The 18,956-nt window shown below is 40.0% G+C and overlaps 2 protein-coding genes across 2 annotated transcripts in view; both read right to left on the bottom strand.

Annotated features, from left to right (window-relative positions):
- Window positions 1-2,358: 2,358 nt before the first annotated feature.
- On the bottom strand, window positions 2,359-12,847 carry ube2g2 (ubiquitin-conjugating enzyme E2G 2 (UBC7 homolog, yeast)). Its single transcript, XM_049594374.1, has 6 exons — window positions 12,709-12,847; window positions 11,770-11,805; window positions 10,684-10,729; window positions 5,811-5,929; window positions 3,635-3,775; window positions 2,359-3,497 (listed from the first exon to the last, which is right to left on the bottom strand). The coding sequence occupies exons 1-6, from the start codon at window positions 12,749-12,751 to the stop codon at window positions 3,385-3,387; spliced, it is 498 nt and encodes a 165-aa protein (XP_049450331.1). The 5' UTR covers window positions 12,752-12,847; the 3' UTR covers window positions 2,359-3,384.
- A 2,447-nt stretch (window positions 12,848-15,294) lies between these two features.
- Window positions 15,295-18,956, bottom strand: part of mylka (myosin, light chain kinase a) — a 77,556-nt gene continuing 73,894 nt past the window's right edge. Inside the window, 1 exon segment of the mRNA XM_049594377.1 lies at window positions 15,295-18,553. Coding sequence (XP_049450334.1) covers window positions 18,416-18,553 — 138 coding nt within the window. The 3' untranslated portion in view covers window positions 15,295-18,415.

Here is an 18,956-nt window from a genome sequence, read left to right as displayed (position 1 = left end):
CGCACTGGGGCGTTTGCAGGGTCAGGATGAGAGTCAGAACCTCCACGTCTAAGGCCATGTTTCTCTGCCAGAACCCCCCTTGGGTTAGGAGTGAGTTTCTACCCCAAGCGAAGGAGTTCATGTATCTCGGGGTCTCGTTCACGAGTGAGGGTAGAATGAAGTGTGAGATGGATCTGCGGTTTGGCGCAGCGTCTGCAGTGATGCGGGCCCTGTGCCAGACCATCAGGGTGAAGAGGGAGCTGGAAGGTGAAGCTTTCAATTTACTGGTCCATCTACGTCCCAACCCTCACCTATGGTCATGAGCTCTGGGTAGTGACTGAAAGAATGAAGTCACTGATACAAGTGGCCGAAATAAGTTTCCTCTGTGGGGTGTCTGGGCTCAGCCTTAGAGATAGGATGAGGAGCTTGGACATCCGGAAAGAGCTTGGAGTAGAGCCGCTGCTCCTTTGCGTCAAAAGGGGTCAGTTGAGGTGGTTCGGGCATCTGACTAGGATCCTCCAGGGTGACTCCTGTTGGAGGTGTTCTGGGCACATCCCACTGGTAGGAGGCCCCGGGTCAGACCCAGAACAAACAGGAGGGATTACATATCTCATCTGGCCTGGGAACACCTTGGGGTCGCCCAGGAGGAGCTGGAAAGTGTTGCTCAGCCAGCTGCCTCTGCAACCCAGCCCCAAAAAAGCAGTTGAAAATAGATGGATGGGGCTCATGGAGGTGGCTAAGCTGGCAGCTAACGATGATAACTCCATCAACAGTGCTGACAGAACTATGATGCTACACAAAAGTTAGTATTTTATTGGTTGGCTTGTTTTTTATTGGCATTCACAGAAATAGAACCAGCTGCAGGAAACAAAACACCTGCACTGACAAATCTTAAAGTTTCAGATTCAGTTTGGAGTAAAACTGTCCTGAATCTTTATTAACAACATGTTCCTGAGACGACACAGAGGCCACGCCCCCCGACTTTAATACAGCAGCTAATGTGTTTTAAACACACACACACTCAGGTAATGACAGTATGTGTGTGTGAACACACTCTGTCAGTAACTGATGGTGCTGTTTCTTCTTTGATGGTGTGTTATTGTTGGAGGCAGGTTGAGACAGGACTCAGGTACGCCTCTCTGCTCTCCGCTGTCATCCAATACCTCTTTATATTCTGACATACTTCTACACAGTGAAGTGTTTCAGCTGCTCCTCTGTTTATGTCTCTGAGCACTACATTACCCATCAGCCTCGGCTGCTGCCTTATAATACTTTAATTATCTGAGACCAGGATTATTTTACAGATTATAATAACAGATCAATAACTGATAATCAGATCTTCCTGTTGTGTTTCTGCTCACTCTGACAGAGGTAAATAACTGAGCGATTAACCAACAGCCTGTAATCTGTGTCTGAGTCCAGCTGACGAGGCAGAAACTGAAGCAGCAGGAGGGTTGACGGTTTAAATCCCCAATAATACATTTAGGTTTGTAACAACCTCCAAAACACAAGCTGTAGGAAACACATTTTATTTACAAAAAATGTATTTTTATTTATCTATATAATTTATTTTTCATGTGTTTGTTTGTATATTGATAGATTTATTGTTTGTTTCTTGAAAATCTAATTAAGTTTAAGAAAACAACCAACACCACGACACTACTTTTTACTTTCTACACTATTTTTTAATGTCTTTTATTATGTGTCTGGTGTATGTTTGTATATTGATACAGGTTCTATCATGAGACTTTTTAATACATAAAGAAGATTGTTTTTGTTGAAAGTCAAAAGTCAAGATGCGTTTTCATGTAAAGTTCAGATTTTATTTAAAGTCAAGATTTTTTGTTGAGTTGTGATTTTTTTTTTTTTGCCAAAAGATGAGATTTCATTGTTGAAAACCAAAATTTCTGTTCAAAGTTTAACTTTTTTTTTTTAATGCAAGTTAAAATATTAGGTTGAAGGTCAAAAGTTAACTTTTTTGTTTTTGTTAAAAGCCAATTGATTTCATTCAAAGCTTGACTTTTTTTAATTGAGAATCATATTAAAAATCAATGTTTTTGTTGAAGCCAATTTTTTTCAGTTAAAAAACTTTGTTTGTTTTGTCAACATGTTTTTGCCAAAAGACAAATTTTATTGTTGAAAACCAGACTTTTTGTTCAAAGTTTAACCTAACCGAGTTGATTGTTTTTGTTGAAATCTAATAAAGTGTAAAAAAAAAAAAAAAACCCTCCATACTACACTACTTTTCCCCCCATGATTATTTAATTTTGAATGTATTTTATTTCATACGTCTTGTGTTTGCTTGTTTATTGATACAGATATAATTGATGTTCCTGGAAATCTAATAAAAAGTAAATAAATAAATAAACACCACACGAGTCTGTTTTTCTTCCCTCAGTTTATTTTATTTTTTTCAAATTAAGAGACAAATTAAAAGAAACTCTCATCGTCTCGTCTGTAACTTTAAAACCAAACAAAGAACATCCAGCTTCATTTCTTAAAAATATAATAACACCCTTAAAGCAGCCGGAGCTCGTCCTCTGAATACGTCCAGGCGTCCCGCAGACAGACGGAGACAAACGTCCTTCAGATAAAGTGCATAAAGTCCAACTGAGAGAAGCTAAAGGAGCTTCAGACCGACCCACATCAGACCGACAGCAGCAGGAAACATCACCGCGGCTATGACCATCAATTATCTGCTTTATCAATTATTATTAATGTTTGGTTAAAAAAAAAAAAAAACATTTATTGTGAAATTTTTAAGGCCAAGCTGATACTTAACTGAGTGCTGCAGGATTTTCAGAATAAAGACATTTTTATTTAAATGTCTGTTGGTGTGATGAAGACGTCACACCCGAGCTTTATTTCACTTTAAATTTTAAATTATTTCCACTTTTTGTTTGATGTTCAGGGTGGATATCGAGTTTGTCTTTGGATTTTTAACTTTACTAAATTTTAATAATTTTTATACATATAGTATATATTGATTATTTTATGTCCCTAATTGTTGATTGCTGTTGTTGATTGTCGTCAGTGTTCATCTGTGACCTGTGTGTTGATGCAGGTGTTGTTTCAGCTGCTGTCGGTGTGAAGCATCCACACAGTTGATGATGATGATGATGATGATGATGTCATCACATGACTCCTGTCGACTGGTTTTCTTCTTGTTCTGTTTAGTAAATTTAAAGTTGTGTAGCTTGTTGGATTGTTTATTGATCAAAATGTCCGTCCATCAGTTCATTGATCTGTCCGTCTCAGCAGCACTCTGTGTGTTTCTGTGTGTATGTGTATGTTACTGGTTTCCATGGTGACGGGGGAAGATGCTCAGATCTTCATTAAGTCGATGCTGCAGTTTTGTTAAAGAGGAGTGTTTCTGAAACACGTCGCACGCTGATGACATCATCTCTAAAGGCCTAGAGACTTACGTACAATCTTCTGAGCGAGTTTGTAGAACTGCTCTCTGTCCTCACGCCACATCTTAGAGGCGTCGACGTTCGCTCCGCTCTCATCATTCGGCTCTGAGAGGAGAGGAGGCAAGGAAACAAACGAGGAAACAAGGATCTGTCTTTAAAATCCTGTATGAGTCAATCTATACATCCAGGTAATAAACCATGTGCTGAAGCGTGCGATGAATCATGTGATGAAGGTGTCGTACCTGCCAACATGCTGACGACTGACAGCAGGATCTTCTCCACACTCTGGACTGGACTCCACCTCTCTGCACTGCTCTCATATCCCATCGGATCGTCACCTGGAGCGTGGAGGATGGAGATACACACCCGACCGTCTGGATAGACTGCAGGAGGAGAAGAGAGGAGGAGCAGGAAGAGGAGGAGGAGAGAGCAGAAGGAACTCCTTAGCATCAGAGGATAACGTTTCATCATCACAAGATTTTTAACGTCAAGATTTTTTATTTTTTTTTTTATAGTTGAAAGTTGAGACACTTTTTATACAAAGTTCAGACATTTTTGCTAAAAGACAAGATTTTATTGTTGAACGCCAAACTTTCTGTTCAAAGTTTAACTTTTTTCTTTGAGTCAAGATTTTTATATTGAATTTTTTTGTTGTTGTTGAAAGCTGAAATATTTTTGTTTAAAGTCAAGATTTTGTGGCAAATTGTGGCATTTTTTAAAAAGTCACAATTTTTTTTTGTTTTTGTTGAAAGCCAATCTATTTCATTCACAGTTAAACTTTTTTTTGTTAAAACTTGTTTAAGAATTTTATGTCAAGTCTCATTTTTCTTTGTTGAAAATCAAGATATTTTTGTTGAAGTTGAAATTTTTTTTTGCTGGAATTCGAACTCTTTTGTTTAAAGTCAAGATTTTATTGTTTTAAGTCAAGGAGCTTTTTCAACATGTTTTTGCCAAAAGTTTGGCTCTTTGTTCAAAGTTAAACTTTTTCATAGAAACTTGAAAGATACTTGTTGGGGTGTTGGTGGCTTAGTGGATAGAGCAGATGCCCCATGTACAAGTCTGCTGCCGCAGAGGCCTGGGTTCGAGTCCAGCCTGTGGCCCTTTGCTGCATGTCATCCCCTCTTTCTCTCACCTCCTTTCACACTTGGCTGTCCTATCCATTAAAGGCAAAATGCCCAAAAAACATATCTTTAAAAAAAGATATTTGTTAAAAGTTCAGCCTTTTGTTAAGTCGAGGTTTTGAGGGGTTTGAGTTGAACTTTTTTCAAAGTCGAGATTTTGAAAATGGATTTTTTATCAAGTCCAGATGTTTTTGTTGATACATTTTTTGTAAAAGCTGAGCTTTTTTGTTAAAACATATTTTATTTAGAGTTGAGACTTTAGTTTTCTGCGTTGAAAGTTTAAAGTTTGTTAAACGTTGGAGACTTGGTAGACCTTTTTGAAAGTGAAGACAGTTTGTTGAACACTCGGAGTGACTTCTCTAAAAAGCTGATTCACTTTTAAAAGGTTGAGACATTTAGTAAAGTCACTGAGTTCGGTCTGTCGCTCAGTGAGTCTTCACACATCCAGAAGTCTGAGCGTCTGTGTGAGTGTTTACGTCAGGTGAAGCAGGAGATCAGAGATTATCAGTGAATATGGTTCAACCATCAAACGTGTGTTGACGGTGTGTTATCAGGCTGTGATCAGTGTTTCCTGTTGGCTTCCTGTCATGGAGGTACTTCATGCTCTCTGAAAGCTGCAGCTTTTAACAGCTGCAGGAATCAAACCATCAACCTGCCGTCGCTGCTGCAGCTCCAAGTTTTTATCTTTAAATAAAATGAAACTTCAGAATAATTCATGCGTCGACTGACGTGAATAAAACCTGCTCTAACTGTGTGATGATGATGATGAGGATGATGAAGATTCCTTCAGACAGGTAGAGTGTGCGAAGCCCTGCTCAGTGTTTCCTTCTTCACGTGTTTTATCTTTATCTGCTGCTGTTTGTTGATGGAGGATCAGACGATACAGTTACAGCAGGAAGTTCAGCTCAGGGCCATGCTGGTGTGTGTGTGTGTGTGTGTGTGTGTGTGTGTGTGTGTGTGTCAGTGCGATGATGATGATGATGATGATGGGTCACCAGCAAGCGTCCCGTCCTCTAATCAGTACAGAGCGTGCTCAGACTGTCTCTCTGCTGTGACATCATGGCTCAGGCTGCAGGCCACTAATCACAGTGCTAATAACAGCATGCTAACAATATGCTAACAGCATGCTAACAGTGCAACGTGTCCTGACAGGCCAAATGACAGGTTTAAAGACCAACACAGAATCTCTGCAGGTTTCTGTTGTTACTACGGAGATGTTCTGTCCAGAAGCTAAATATCTGAGCTTCGTCTGCTCAGATCGTCATGAGAAAAAATGTTTGACGGTGAACAGACTCACTGTTGGGGTGGAACATGTCGCAGGTGAACCTCATCTTGGGAGGACTGAGAGGATAATCAGAGGGGAAACTGAGGACAGCTGGAAACACTCCACCTTCAAAACATGTATCCTGAGGACCCCTGAAACACAGAGAACAACAGGGTTAGAACGTTTCATCTCCACAGGAACACATCACAGAACACGGTACAGAACAACATCTGAAAAACTGAAGACAAGACAGACAACAGGAACAAAGAGGGTGATCAGAATCTGTTCTATCAGTCTCTTGAGAGGTTCTAAGTGTCATTCGATGTTTTTGTGGCCATATAGGAGGAATTAGAGTTCCTTTAAGAGGATGCGGGGTTCTTGTTGGAGGTTCTTATAGTCCTTTACGTAGTTCTTACAGTCCTTTTTCTAGTGGTTCCAGCAGTCATTTCAGAGGTTCTAGCGGTCCAAACAATTTGAGCAGCCCTTTCGGAGGTCAGAGTGTTCCCTTGGGAAGTACTGGCGGTCTCTAAGTTGGTTTTAGTGCTTAAAGAAGAGGTTTGAACAGTCCTTTATAAAGTTCAAGCTGACTTTGGGGAGGTTCCAAGGGTCCTTTGAGGTTGTAGTGGTCCTCTGAGAGGTTCTAGGGTTATTTTAAAAGGCTCTAGTGGTCCTTTATGTGGTTCTTACAGTCTTATCTAAAAGTTTTAGCAGTCCTTTCAGAGGTTGCTAGAATGTCTACGTACATTCAAGTTTCTAGGGGTCCTCTCAGATTCTAGAAGTCATGGAAGTAGTTCTAGCAGTCCTTTAGGAAGTTCTGGCTTACTTTTCATTCAGGTTCCAGGGGTCCTTTGAGGTTTGAGGTCAAGAAAGTTTAAGCAATTCATGAAAAGATTTAGCAGTCCTTTCAGAGGTTCTAGAAGTCTTTATGGACATTCAAGCACCCCTTTAAGTGGTTCTGGGGGTCCTTTCAGATTCCAGAAGTCACAGAGGTAGTTCTAGCAGTCCTTCTGGAAGTTCTAGCTTACTTTGCAGAGTTTCCAGTTATTTGAGGCTGTAGTGGTTCTCTGGGGTGATTTAGGACTCTAGGAGGCTCTAGGGTTCATTTCAAAGGTTCTAGTGGTCCTTTAGGCAGATTTAGGGTTTGCAGTCTAGGACCGAGGGTTTCTTTCAAAGGTTCTAATGGTCATTAAGTAATTCTTACAATCCTTTAGGAAGTTTTAGCAGTGCATTTAGGAGTTTTGGCAGTATTTTCAGAGGTTTTATCAATCCTTATAAACGTTCTTGCAGCCCTTTAGGAGGTTCTAGTGGTCCGTTGAGATTCTAGTGGTCTTTCAGGAGGATTTCAGGTTCTTCTAAGAGAAGCTAGGATTCCTCTAAAATATTCTATCGGTCCTTTAAATAGTTCTTACAGTCCTTTACCAAGTTTTAGCAGTTCATTGAAAAGTTTTAGCAGTTCTTTTCGAGGTTCTAGGGGCTCCTTTGAGATTCTAGTGGTCACTGAGGTGGTTCTAGTAGTGCTTTTGATGGTCTTAGTGGTCAAAGATAGGTTCTAGTCGCCCTTTAGGTTAGGATGATCAAGGGTTCCTTTGGGAGGTCCTTGCTGTACGTAAGGAGATTTCAGCTGCCCTTTAGGAGATTCTACAGTTCCTGCAGGAGGTTCTAGTAGCTGTTAAAGGAGTTCTAGCAGTTATTTGGGGATTTATGGTCACGGGAGGTTCTAGAAGTTGTTTAAGGAATTGTAGCCATTCTTTGGGGGATTTTAGCAGCCCTTAAGGGAGTTCTTGTGGTTACAGAGGGTTCTAGTGACCGTTAGAGGGTGTTTGATAGATTGTTGGAGTCCTTAAGGTGGTTGAATCTGAAAGATTTTGGAGCTACAGGTTCGTCAGTGTTCTCCACAGACTTTGAGGTTTGGTTCTGGTGGAGAACCCTTACTGACTCACTTTATCTTGATCTCTGTTTTCATTCATCACTTGCCTGTTTATCTTCACATGAAGAACAAAACCACTGAGCTGCATCACATGAAACAGTCAGGTACAGATCAGTGATCAATGATCAGTATCAGTCGGTACTCTTTTGGACGCAGTATCAGTATCAGTGTGTGTATTTGTGTACTGTTATCGTGATGTGTTCAGGGTCACGCAGCTCTGTGTTGATTATCAGACTTCAGATGATGTTTGAATATCTGAATACATCAGTTATCAGTCTCTTCATCTGTCTGCAGGTTATTTTTACTCCTCCTCCGTCAGTTAAACAGGTGACTGACCTCACTCTCTGATTGGCTATGTGCTCTGCCAATCAGCACGTCTGAGGCAGGTGTTTTATCAAACTGAAAACAACACAGAGTTCACTGTTTGATAAAGTCTCATCTCTAAATCTCTCTTCATAAATCTGTGAACAGGTCAAGGTTTCTGTTTGTAGTCTGAACAATGATGACCAATCACGTTTGAGCAGGAAGTAAACAGTCTGTGTGAAGTGAAATCGGCTGAAGTGCAATCTCAGAGCCCATCGGCTATGATCAGACCACAAGTTAATTTTAATTAGCGTATTTCAAATGTATCTGCAGACATGTGATTATAGAGATTATCTGAAGTAGAAGAGGAAGTCTCAGCTCAGATATCTGCAGCTGTCAACTGAATCAACTGACATACTGACCGCTGCCTTCAGGGGACTGTCAGATTGATGTGTTCACTGATCAGAGATCATTATGACATTTCAGGTTACATGTAGATACAATAATCGTGTGTGTTTCTGGATAGTTCTGATTAAAAATGTTTTAAAGAATAATTCCGTAATAAAAATGTATTTCCTGTTAATCAACATTGTTGCAGCTCAAACCATCATCATCAGTTCAGACTGGATCTGATCCAACTTTATTGACACTGTGTGGGTCAGACACAGACTCCTGGAACACCTGAGAGTGTGACAGTTACACCCGAGGCCTGTCTCAGGTAATTATGGGATGTGGTGACGGTGATGTCACACTGTTGGACTGTGAATGAGCTGCAGGTTAAATTGAAGGGCAGAATGAAGCTGCTGGCACGGCAACGACATCATCATCATCATCAACGATGACAACATCAACAAAAACAACAACAACAACAACAACAGATAATGATGATGGCACCCAGCTGCTGCCTTCACTGGCATCACGTTCACTGCAGCTTCTCCAAGTAAAGCACCGATTGACAGACTGGAAACCAAAGTAAAACAGGTTCTAGCTGACTTTGTAAGTGTTCTTAGAATCATAACAATAAGAGGTGTTAGAGGCTCTAACAGTCCTTATTGAGGTTCTACAAGTCCTTACAGATGTTCTAGGGGTCCTGGGAATGTTCTAGCAGTCCTTTCAGAGGTTATATGGGTCTTTACAGACATTCTAGCGGCCCTTTCACAAATTCTATGAGTCTTCACAGATGTTTAAAGGTCCTGAGGACATTCTAACAGCCCTTTTAGAAGTTCTAGTGGTCTTTACCGACGTTCTAGCAGTCCTTTCAGAAGTTGCAAGTTCCTACAGAGATCCTAGGGGATCTAAAGACATTCTAGCAGCCCATTCAGAGGTTCCAGGGGTCCTTACAGATGTTCTAGCAGTCCTTTCAGAGGTTCCAGGGGTTGTCGCTGATGTTTAAGGGGTCCTGAGGACGTCCTAGCAGCCCTTTTCGACGTTCCAGGGGTTCTTACAAACGTACTAGCAGGCTTTCCAGAGGTTTCAGGGGTTCTTCCAGACATTCTAGGGGTGCTTAAGACGTTCTAGCAGCCCTTTCAGAGGTTCTAGGGGTCCTTGCAGATGTTCTAGGGGTCCTGAGAACTGTGACTGGGTCTGTGTGTCACAGTGTGATTACTGTGAAAGCAGCGACACCTGCTGGTCACATACAGAATCACACCTAAAGATACAAATTAATGTGATGGTTTATTTTCTGCTCCGTTAACTGTCTCTGGTCGGCTGAGCTCGGCAGCTCCTCTCAACTTTTATCTGACGTAGAAAACCTGATTCATGTTCGTCTTTTTATTCAGCTAATTTTTAAACTTCTCTTCAACAGACTGATATATTATTTTTAAAAGTTAACAAACACCATTCACCTTAAGTTTATGTTGAGCTACTCAAATGTTAAATGTACCTAGTTTGTAATAATATAAGTTATTTTTGTCTAAGAGCACCTGAATGCAGCGAGAACACCATCACAACTGCTCTTTATTTATTATCTGTATTTGCATTATGCAGCTGGCCAGCAAGGGGCTCTTCTGGTTTACCTGAATATATATCTAAATAGAGGAAATAATTTGACTGAAAAAGTGGTGTCTACTATTATTGCTTTGTTTTTATTTTTTAATTATTTACCCATTTATTTATCTTTATTTTTATAGGTTTGTTTTTGTTTATTTTAATTTATTTTAAATCAATCAATTTGTTTATTTCTTCCTGTCTTATACTGTTACCAATACTGGCTTGAAATGACCTAAGTTTAATTTAAGTAAGTTTATTTTTATTAATTATACCTGTCTGAATGTATAAACAGTGATATAACAAATGTTTTATTTGTATTTAACCACTTTATTACTTAATAAAAAAAAGAAAAAGAAAAAGAAGGAAAAACAGATAACTTTGTAATTATGATGTGCTGTAAGACTTGCTCCAAATTTGTTCTAAATAAAAATCTAAATTAAAAAAGTTAACCTAAAATTTCCTCAGTACTTCCCTCTGGTCTGCGGGCTGACTCCAGCCTGATGACATAAGCATGTGGACGGCTGTGGAAACAGTGTTTCGGAGAGTGAAGTCTGGATCTGATCTGTGACCAGTTTCTCTGCACAAAGACTCTCTCACTGATTCATCCTGTTTACGTGTTGTTCTGTCTGATCACATGCTTGTTTCCATGGCGACAAAGTTGTTTCATTCACACCAATCTGTACTCACATGATGAGAGCCTCCCACTCAAAGAAGTTCTCCTCGTTGGCCGGACCTGCAGAAACAAACACACACTGTTTACGGTCTGTGCAGGAGGTCGTCGGGGAGTATTTATGAGAGGGATATCTAAAATTGAAAACAACATTTTACTTTTACTTTATTGCACTGAAGTACAACTTCATAAGAATTTAAGTTGAGTCTTTCAGTTTTCTGCTCCTCTTATATTTTCATGCTGATTTTCACGTTTGTACTTGAATACATTTTGAATCCAGGGGCCGATTGCACAAAGCACCTTAAGTTTGCTCCTTCCTTCCCTACCGCTGTGACTTGTAGTATCTGAACGGACCCCTAGAACCTCCTAAAGGACTGCTAAAACTTTACTAAAGACTGTAAGAACTACCTAAAGGAGCACTAGAACTGTTCTTTTTTTTAAAATGAAACCTTAAATCGGATTTAAAGGAAAATCTTAAATAGATTTTTCCAACTGGTCCCAGGACTGTTTCTTGGAACAGAGTATTTTTACACTTTAGTGTTTACTGAAGTTAAAGATCTACTTCCAGCACTGCCAAAATATTCACGGTTCATAAAACATTGAAAAAGTGTAGATAGAGATTCAGTGCTCTCCACCACAGCTGCTGTTTATTCACTTTAGGAATCAGTTACATTTATTATCATTAAAAGCTTTCGTTTCGTTGTGTCTGTGTAGAACTGTCGGCGGCTGAGTGTCAGTGAAACAATGAAGTCACTCTGCAGATATAAAGGAGGTTTACTGCAGACAGGTCGGATCACTGATGAATAAAACATGATGATCAACTGATGATAAAGCACAAACACCTCTCAGTGAAACTCAACCTTAAGGTCATTTCTCAGACCAAATGCTTCAGTTATCAGTTCCAGCTTCTTAATATGAAGACTTTATGTTTTCTGTCAAAGTAAACTGAATATATTTTTGGTTTTAGACAAAACAGACACTTTAAAATATCAACTGGGACCTCAGTTTGTCTGTAAATGAAGAAAATGATCATCAAACTAACTAATAATTAAAGTAAATACTTAATAAAACACACATAAGCTGGTCAGGTCAAACAGTCTCACCTGCAACGATCCCCTCAGGTGGGTTCAGGGTCAGCTCTGAAACACAAACACACACATTAGCTCCAGGTTAGCTTCAGGTTAGCATGCTGTAAACCCAGGCTGTGACCTCTGACCTCTAATGTAAACAGCATTTATCTTGTGACTGAAGCTAACTCTGCTAACACACTTATTCTGAGTCTCTCTGCTTTACATCATGAGACAAATAAACCGGAAACATAAGTTTAAGCATGACATCTGAGCTAACATGCTAACAGTTAAAACTACAGTGGTGGACGGAACAGCTGCTAACACTGACAAGCTAACAAACACGTACCATCATAGCCTCATCTTAATTAACATTATATTAACAATCAACTGATAAAACAGGACTAAATATCAACATAACACTGAGGCTAATCCCCTCAGCTAGCACAGCATGCAGAGCTAGCTCCGAGTACTTCAAGTGCACCAAACACCATTTACAAAACTACCAAAATTATAATTATCAGACGTTACAAATATTTCATATCGTCGCTATGGACCTTTAACGTTTAATAGCAGGTTTATGACTTGTAATCTCTATTTCGGCATGCAAACAAATGATTTCACTGCCCTGTATTTGTGTTAAATTAATCATGAGGTTTAAAAGTTGCATTATTCGAGTCTACGAGGGAATCTCAGGAGAGCGCTCACCAGCTACATGATCAACTTACGTGATGCTATTTTAACGCAGTTAATGCTACTGGGTGTATGACAGTGATGCCGATTTAAGTTGCATGTAAACAGAAGTTTCGAGCTTTCTTAAAATAAATGAACGACAATGCCAGGAGCAACACTGAACTTAAAATCTACAGTTTTTAAATGGAGTTTGGTGCGGGAGGATTACAGGAGCTCACTAGCCTAGCCTGTTTGCTAACATTAAAAGTTCTCCCGCTGGCTGAAGGCGGCTCGTTCACTCACGTTTATACTCGGCCATGAGTCTCTTGAGCGCCGTGCCCGCCATCCTGGTTTAACGGAAAATAAAAATCAGCTCCGAGTTTAACTTCTTACGGATCTATCGCCGCCGCAGTGGATACAGCGAGCATTTCCGGTTGTTTGTGTGAGCGCGAGCCGACAGCGACACCCGCTGGTACAATACTGGTACTACAGCCGCAGGACGAACTGCAGGTCAGTTACTGCAGTACACCTGAAAAATACTCAGTTACAAGTAACAGCAATACATTAAAATGTAAAGTATTATCATCTTCATCATCATCAGTAGAATGCTCTTACATTTTCAAAGTTACATTCCACTGAAAAGTATTATCAGCTAAACTTACTGATGTAAATCTAGTGAATAGCCTCATGAATAACGTGTACTTTAATTTAACAAGTGGTCAAAAAACACTCACCGGTCACTTTATTAGGTACACCTTGCTAGTACCGGGTTGGACCCACTTTTTAATTCTTGGTGTCACAGATTCAACAAGGTGCTGGAAACATTCCTCAGAGATGTTGGTCCATACTGACATGATGACATCACACAGTTGATCCATGATGAGAATCTCCCGTTCCAGCACATCCCAAAGGTGCTCTATTGGACTGAGATCTGGTGACTGTGGAGGCCATTGGAGTACAGTGAACTCATTGTCATGTTTGAGATGATGTGAGCTTTGTGACATGGTGCGTTATCCTGCTGGAAGTAGCCATCAGAAGATGGGTACACTGTGGTCATAAAGGGATGGACACGCTCAGCAACAATACTCAGGTAGGCTGTGGTGTTTAAACCATGCTCAGTTGGTACTAAGAAAATCTCCCCCACACCATTACACCACCAGCAGCAGCAGCAGCCTGAAGCGTTGATACAAGGCAGGATGGATCCATGCTTCCATCTGAATGTGGTTTTTCCAATCTTCTATTGTCCAGTTTTGGTGAGAAAACCCGTGTGAACTGTAGCCTCAGTTTCCTGTTGTTAGCTGACAGGAGTGGCACCTGGTGTGGTCTTCTGCTGCTGTAGCCCATCTGCTTCAAGGTTGGACAAGGTGTTGTTGCTTCAGAGATGCTCTTCTGCACACCTTGGTTGGAACCAGTGCTTATTTGAGTTACTGATGTTTTCACCTGCATGCCATTAGGCTGATTAATCTATAAAAATTAAATCATTTTGCTCCTCAGGTGCAATCCACTATTTATTTTATATATGCAACAGTTTGATGCAGCCTATCTTTTTTACACCATTTATTTCCAATTTTCTGACACCACCAGAGAGTCAGCAAACACCACCAAGAAATACACAGAGAAAAACACGTAGCTACAACACATCAGGTTCACAATGTCAGCTGGAACATCAGACACCACAGCAGCCGTTTGGTTTTGTGATAAATTTATTTGGTATCTGTGAGTAACTACAGTCGTAGTGTTCTCATACATGTCATCTGCAGTTCATCAAACTGATATATATTTATAAAAATTAGAGAAATATAATCTACATACATCTAATACAAAAACAAACCAGTCTAGGAGTGAGTCCACTGCTTGGTTTAGTTGTAAGAACAGTGACAAATTAAGTGGTGGCGAAGAAGATCTCCAAGAAGACGGATGCTCAAATGATAATATTAGAATTATGAATCTGTGCATTAAATAAGTCTAAAAATAAAAACATTCTGAAAAACAAACAACCACCAAACACACACACAGGCCCAGGAAAGGGTTAAACATTAGATGGATCACACACAAACACACACCTGTGAATTCGTAAAGAAGTTTCTTTGGTTTTTCGTTGAAAACTGAATCAGCCCTGAAAACCTTTAAATAAATGTTTTAAAGCACAAACAGCTGGAATGTGGCAAAAAAAAAAAGAAAAAAAAGTTAAAGATACGACTTCGACATCAGCGTGAACGCAAACACGTCAGCTCACCAGAGACGCCTTTAAATCACATCCGGTTTCTACCAGACACACACCAAGGGGTCAAAGGTCGTCTGGAGCTGCTGGTCGAACTTCACTTTGAGCCAAATCAATAAAATTCCCTCGATATTTCTATCGTCCTGAACGCTCAGTAAAAAAAATATAAAATCGTTTTGTCTGTCAAACATGACATCACTGTGATTCTTAAAGTGTTTCCTTCTTTGTGTCACCATGATGTTTAATATTACATAACAACAAACTCAGAATAGATACAATGACATTATGAAATATGTATCTCGTAATAAGACATTGTGAAAATGTGTTTATAATTACATGATCACGAGTCATGATTATGAGAAAACGTCTTGTACTATCACGATTTTCATAAAATCTCAAAATGTCCGGGTGTTTTCAAACTAAACTTCAACGTGTGCTAAGTTTTAAAACTCAGTGAGCTGATAAAACATTCTGGGTATTCTGGACGATCATCTATACATGCTAACGAACGTCTTTTCAAGATAAAAAGACTTATTTCGTTCCATGACGTGACAAATGTGTGGTAGAAAAGATTTAAATCACCCAGACGATCGTTAAAAGCGTCACCTCGTTGCTTTAAGGCGAACAACGTAAGGCGGAGGTGATGTCAGTTGGTAAAACTGCTGTCGAAGTCAAAAATACAAACGTAACGAGAAAAGTGCTCAAACAGAAGAGAAGAAACAAACAGACACATTCAACGTTTCTCAGCTGAACACATCGGATGCAAAGAGGGAGCAGCTAGATTATAGACTACACATGGGTTATTGTTATATAAGTTATCATCATCACTGTCACCATTCTGCCTCTCACCCTCAGCCTTATATTCACAGAGCGAGGTTACGTCAGCGTTAAGGCATTCGGTTTGTAGCAGCTCAGAGTGGCAACACACAAAACTGTTTGAACTTGGAAGACTTCATTACCCATAAACCCTGTGTGGTGAAGTAAATGTTATCACTTCCTGGTGTTCTTCTGTACCAAACTACTATTTTAACCAAAGTCTAGGTAACAGTTGTAGAACATAAAAACTAAATCTGAGACTAACACGGAGAACGCTCAAATCAAAACAGGTCTGACAGCTACGCTAACATCACTGTGTGAAGTGGATTATGCCACTTCACACAGTGATGTTAGCGTAGCTGTGTGAAGTGGATTATGCCAACGTTAGCTTCATAACTGATTAATATATTTATTAGTTTTATAACTGATGTATTTATTTATTACAAACTGTGTTCAGATGGGTCACAGCTGTCAGCTGACAGTCAGGCTAAGGTTAGCTAACAAATATTAGCTAAAATGAGCTTTAGGGCTGAATCCAGTTTAATACTTTAATAACTGATTAATACATTTATTAGTTTTATAACTAATTTGTTTATTTATTCATTACAAACCATGTTCGCGTGGTTCACAGCTGTCAGCTAACAATTAACAGTCAGGCTAACATTAAATGTTAAGGAGCTCCATCTAAAGTTACCTATAGTTTATTACTTACACATTCATTCCCTTTTCTACTGTTTGGGTCCTTTATTTATTTACCTGTAAATTATTTATTTCACCCCCCTCAGCAGAAACCTTAGTTAATAATTATTCTTAGCTAGCAAGCTAACATCAGTTGGGAACTGCCCATTGGTTCGACAGCCCATTGGTTCGACATCCCATTGTTCGGACCATATTAAACTCATTGTTCCGAAGTCCGTTCCGAAATCATCATGATGCCCTGTGGTTAAGGTCTGGTTAGGTTTAGGCACAAAAACCACTTGGTTAGGGTCAGGAAAAGATCATGGCGTGGGTTAAAATGAAAAAGAAAGTGACAAACACATAAGCCGTGAGCCTGCTCCGCCTCAAGCCGGTCGCAGCGCACCATACGCCCGCCGCGAGCCGTTCAGCACCGCGGACAGTCGGACTAATGGGATGTCGAACCAATGGGCTGTCGAACCAATGACATGGACCCCATCAGTTGAACAGCTCAGATGTCTGCTGCTAATGTTTGTTAGCTGATGTCAGCAAACCAATTCTACTTAGTGCTCTATCTGAAGTTAGCTTTGTTGTTGCAGTTACTGATTTATTAGTTTTTCAACTAATCTGAGTCATATATTCAGTATAAAATGTATTTATATGACCAAAGTTGTTTTAATTCACTTCTCACAGCTCAGATGTCTGCTGCTAATGTTTGTTAGCTGATGTTAGCAAACCAGTATTAGCCGTGGTTTAGTGTAGTCGAAGAGGTGGGCGTACTAGTAATTAGATGGGTATTTTATCGGGACGGAAGTGGGTTTACTTTTCTATATATTCCACTGGCTTTTTGGCTGATAGGTTGGTATACTGTAAACTGCCAGAAAAAAGAGGTGGGTATACCTCTGTATACCCTGCACTGTTAGCTGTTAGCTTGTTAGCTGTTACCTGTTAGCTTTAGGGTTGCATCCAGTTATTTCTGTACATAATTAGACCATTCAGTAATCTTTAAATAACTGATTTGAGGTTTTTTTGCACTAATTTTATTCTTGTGGTTGAAACTGTTTTAATTAAGCTGTCAAAGCCCTACCCTCTGCTGCTAATTAGCTAATATTTATTAGCTATTGGGCTACCAATAGTAGGGGTTATGTTTGCTAACTAATGCTAGTTAGATGTCTGACTCTCTCGAAGGGATCATCAGCAACATCTGGATCATCTTTAGGTGACAAATGTAATTTTCATCCCTCTCGTCTTCACCACACCGTTAGCTGCGATGCTAACACAACTTAAATACTTTTGGAGTTCTGTCTTGATGTTCGGAGTCACTGGAGCTTTTTCACAGTAAGCCACTTTATTCCGACGTGGCCCAACTCTGTGAATATAAAGCTCTTCATCACTCTTCCTCTTCACTTCTTCCATCATACCCTCTTCTTCCTCACCTGGACTCCCACAGGGAGCAGGTCTGGTTCACATACAGTACAGTTTTCATGGGTTGGTTAAACAGACAGTTAAAGCCCCACGCCCTGCAAACAATGACAACAACTACAGCTCCCATGAGTCTTTGGTGACGGGGCCCTGGGAGCTGGAGCTCAGCGTTAATGATGAATAAACGTTTTCACATTTCATAAGCATCAAACTGAAGTTAAAGACTAGTATGTGTTCAGCTAGCAACTCTTCATCAGTGAGTTTCCTCAGGAAGGTTTTTTCGGTCTTTGGTGAAGACCTGAAACATGACACTGGGTTAAAAACAGATTTTTGGAATATTTACGATTGATGTTTACTAGCTAGCAGTCTAATTCCTCATTACCAATTATTTATTTTTTTCAAATTGGAGATCCGCTAATCAAGACATTGCTCCACGGTGCCACTCATGCTAAAAATTATTTAAAATTGCGAGAGTCATTATTAAATATTATATTAAGAATGGACAGAAAACCCAGGTATCCTGTTTTAATTATACATCTTTAAGAAAGGGCAATGAAATACAATGTAAGAGGAGACCCACCAATGAATAGAGGCTAACCTGAAAGGGACGGGGCTTCTGTTCTCCAGGTGTCAGGTGGGCAGAGTTTGACCATCACTAAAAGAGATTATAGTTGCGCTGTTCGGTGTGTGGTTTGACTGGTGAGTTAGAGACTTTTTTTAAATACTGTCATTACACGCTCAATACAAACCCCGCCCACCTGCTCCTCCAATCACAATCTGTTATTTATGGTAAGTGTTTCCTGCTCAGGTCGGACAAGCTGAAGAAAAGCACCACCTCCTCCTACGCTTCCTGTGGGAGTCCAGACCAACACTGATTTATTCCTCCTCTTCCTCTTCCTCCTCCTCCTCTTCCTCTCCAGCCATCACTTCCACCAGCAGCTCAGCAGTGCACGTTGCCTCCCCAAGACTGTTGACTGCCTTCACCGTGTACTTGGCGTCGTCATCGCCTGACACCTGCAGATTTACATCAGCAAATATGAGAATTAATGAGGAAAGTTAAGTGTCCTTAGCGTCATAAAGAAACTGTACATGTTATTATAACTTTAAAAAGTGGATTTAGTGTTAAATGTCTCTGAAAATCTGCTAATAGGTAGAGGTCACAGTGACTTTGACCTTTAACCACCAAAAACTAATCAGTTCATCCCTGTGTCCAAGTGGACATTTGTGCTAAGTTTGAAGAAATTCCCTCAAGGCGTTCTTGAGATATTGCGTTCACAAGAATGAGATGAACGGGATCACAGTAACCTTGTCCTTTGACCTATGAACACCAAAGAAAAAAAAATCATCTGTGACTCCAAGTGGACATTTGTCCCAAATTTGAAGAAAGAATGAAAGGCGTTCTTAAGATAACAAGTTC

The sequence above is a fragment of the Epinephelus fuscoguttatus genome, linkage group LG13 (genome assembly GCF_011397635.1).
Source record: "Epinephelus fuscoguttatus linkage group LG13, E.fuscoguttatus.final_Chr_v1".
NCBI classification, from domain to species: Eukaryota; Metazoa; Chordata; class Actinopteri; order Perciformes; family Serranidae; genus Epinephelus; species Epinephelus fuscoguttatus.
The sequence above is the reverse complement of the archived record's forward strand: the minus strand, read 5'-3'. Positions and strand labels throughout refer to the sequence as shown.

What these genes read in the sequence shown, in the direction of transcription:
- ube2g2 (XM_049594374.1), bottom strand. Translation starts at nt 12,751, where the DNA reads ATGGCGGGCACGGCGCTCAAGAGACTCATGGCCGAGTATAAAC. An exon ending in GAGTGGGAGGCTCTCATCAT is followed by an intron (nt 5,930 to 10,683) that starts GTGAGTACAGAT and finishes TCTGTGTTTCAG; the next exon opens with GGGTCCTCAGGATACATGTT. An exon ending in AGTCGTCAGCATGTTGGCAG is followed by an intron (nt 3,498 to 3,634) that starts GTACGACACCTT and finishes CTCTCCTCTCAG; the next exon opens with AGCCGAATGATGAGAGCGGA.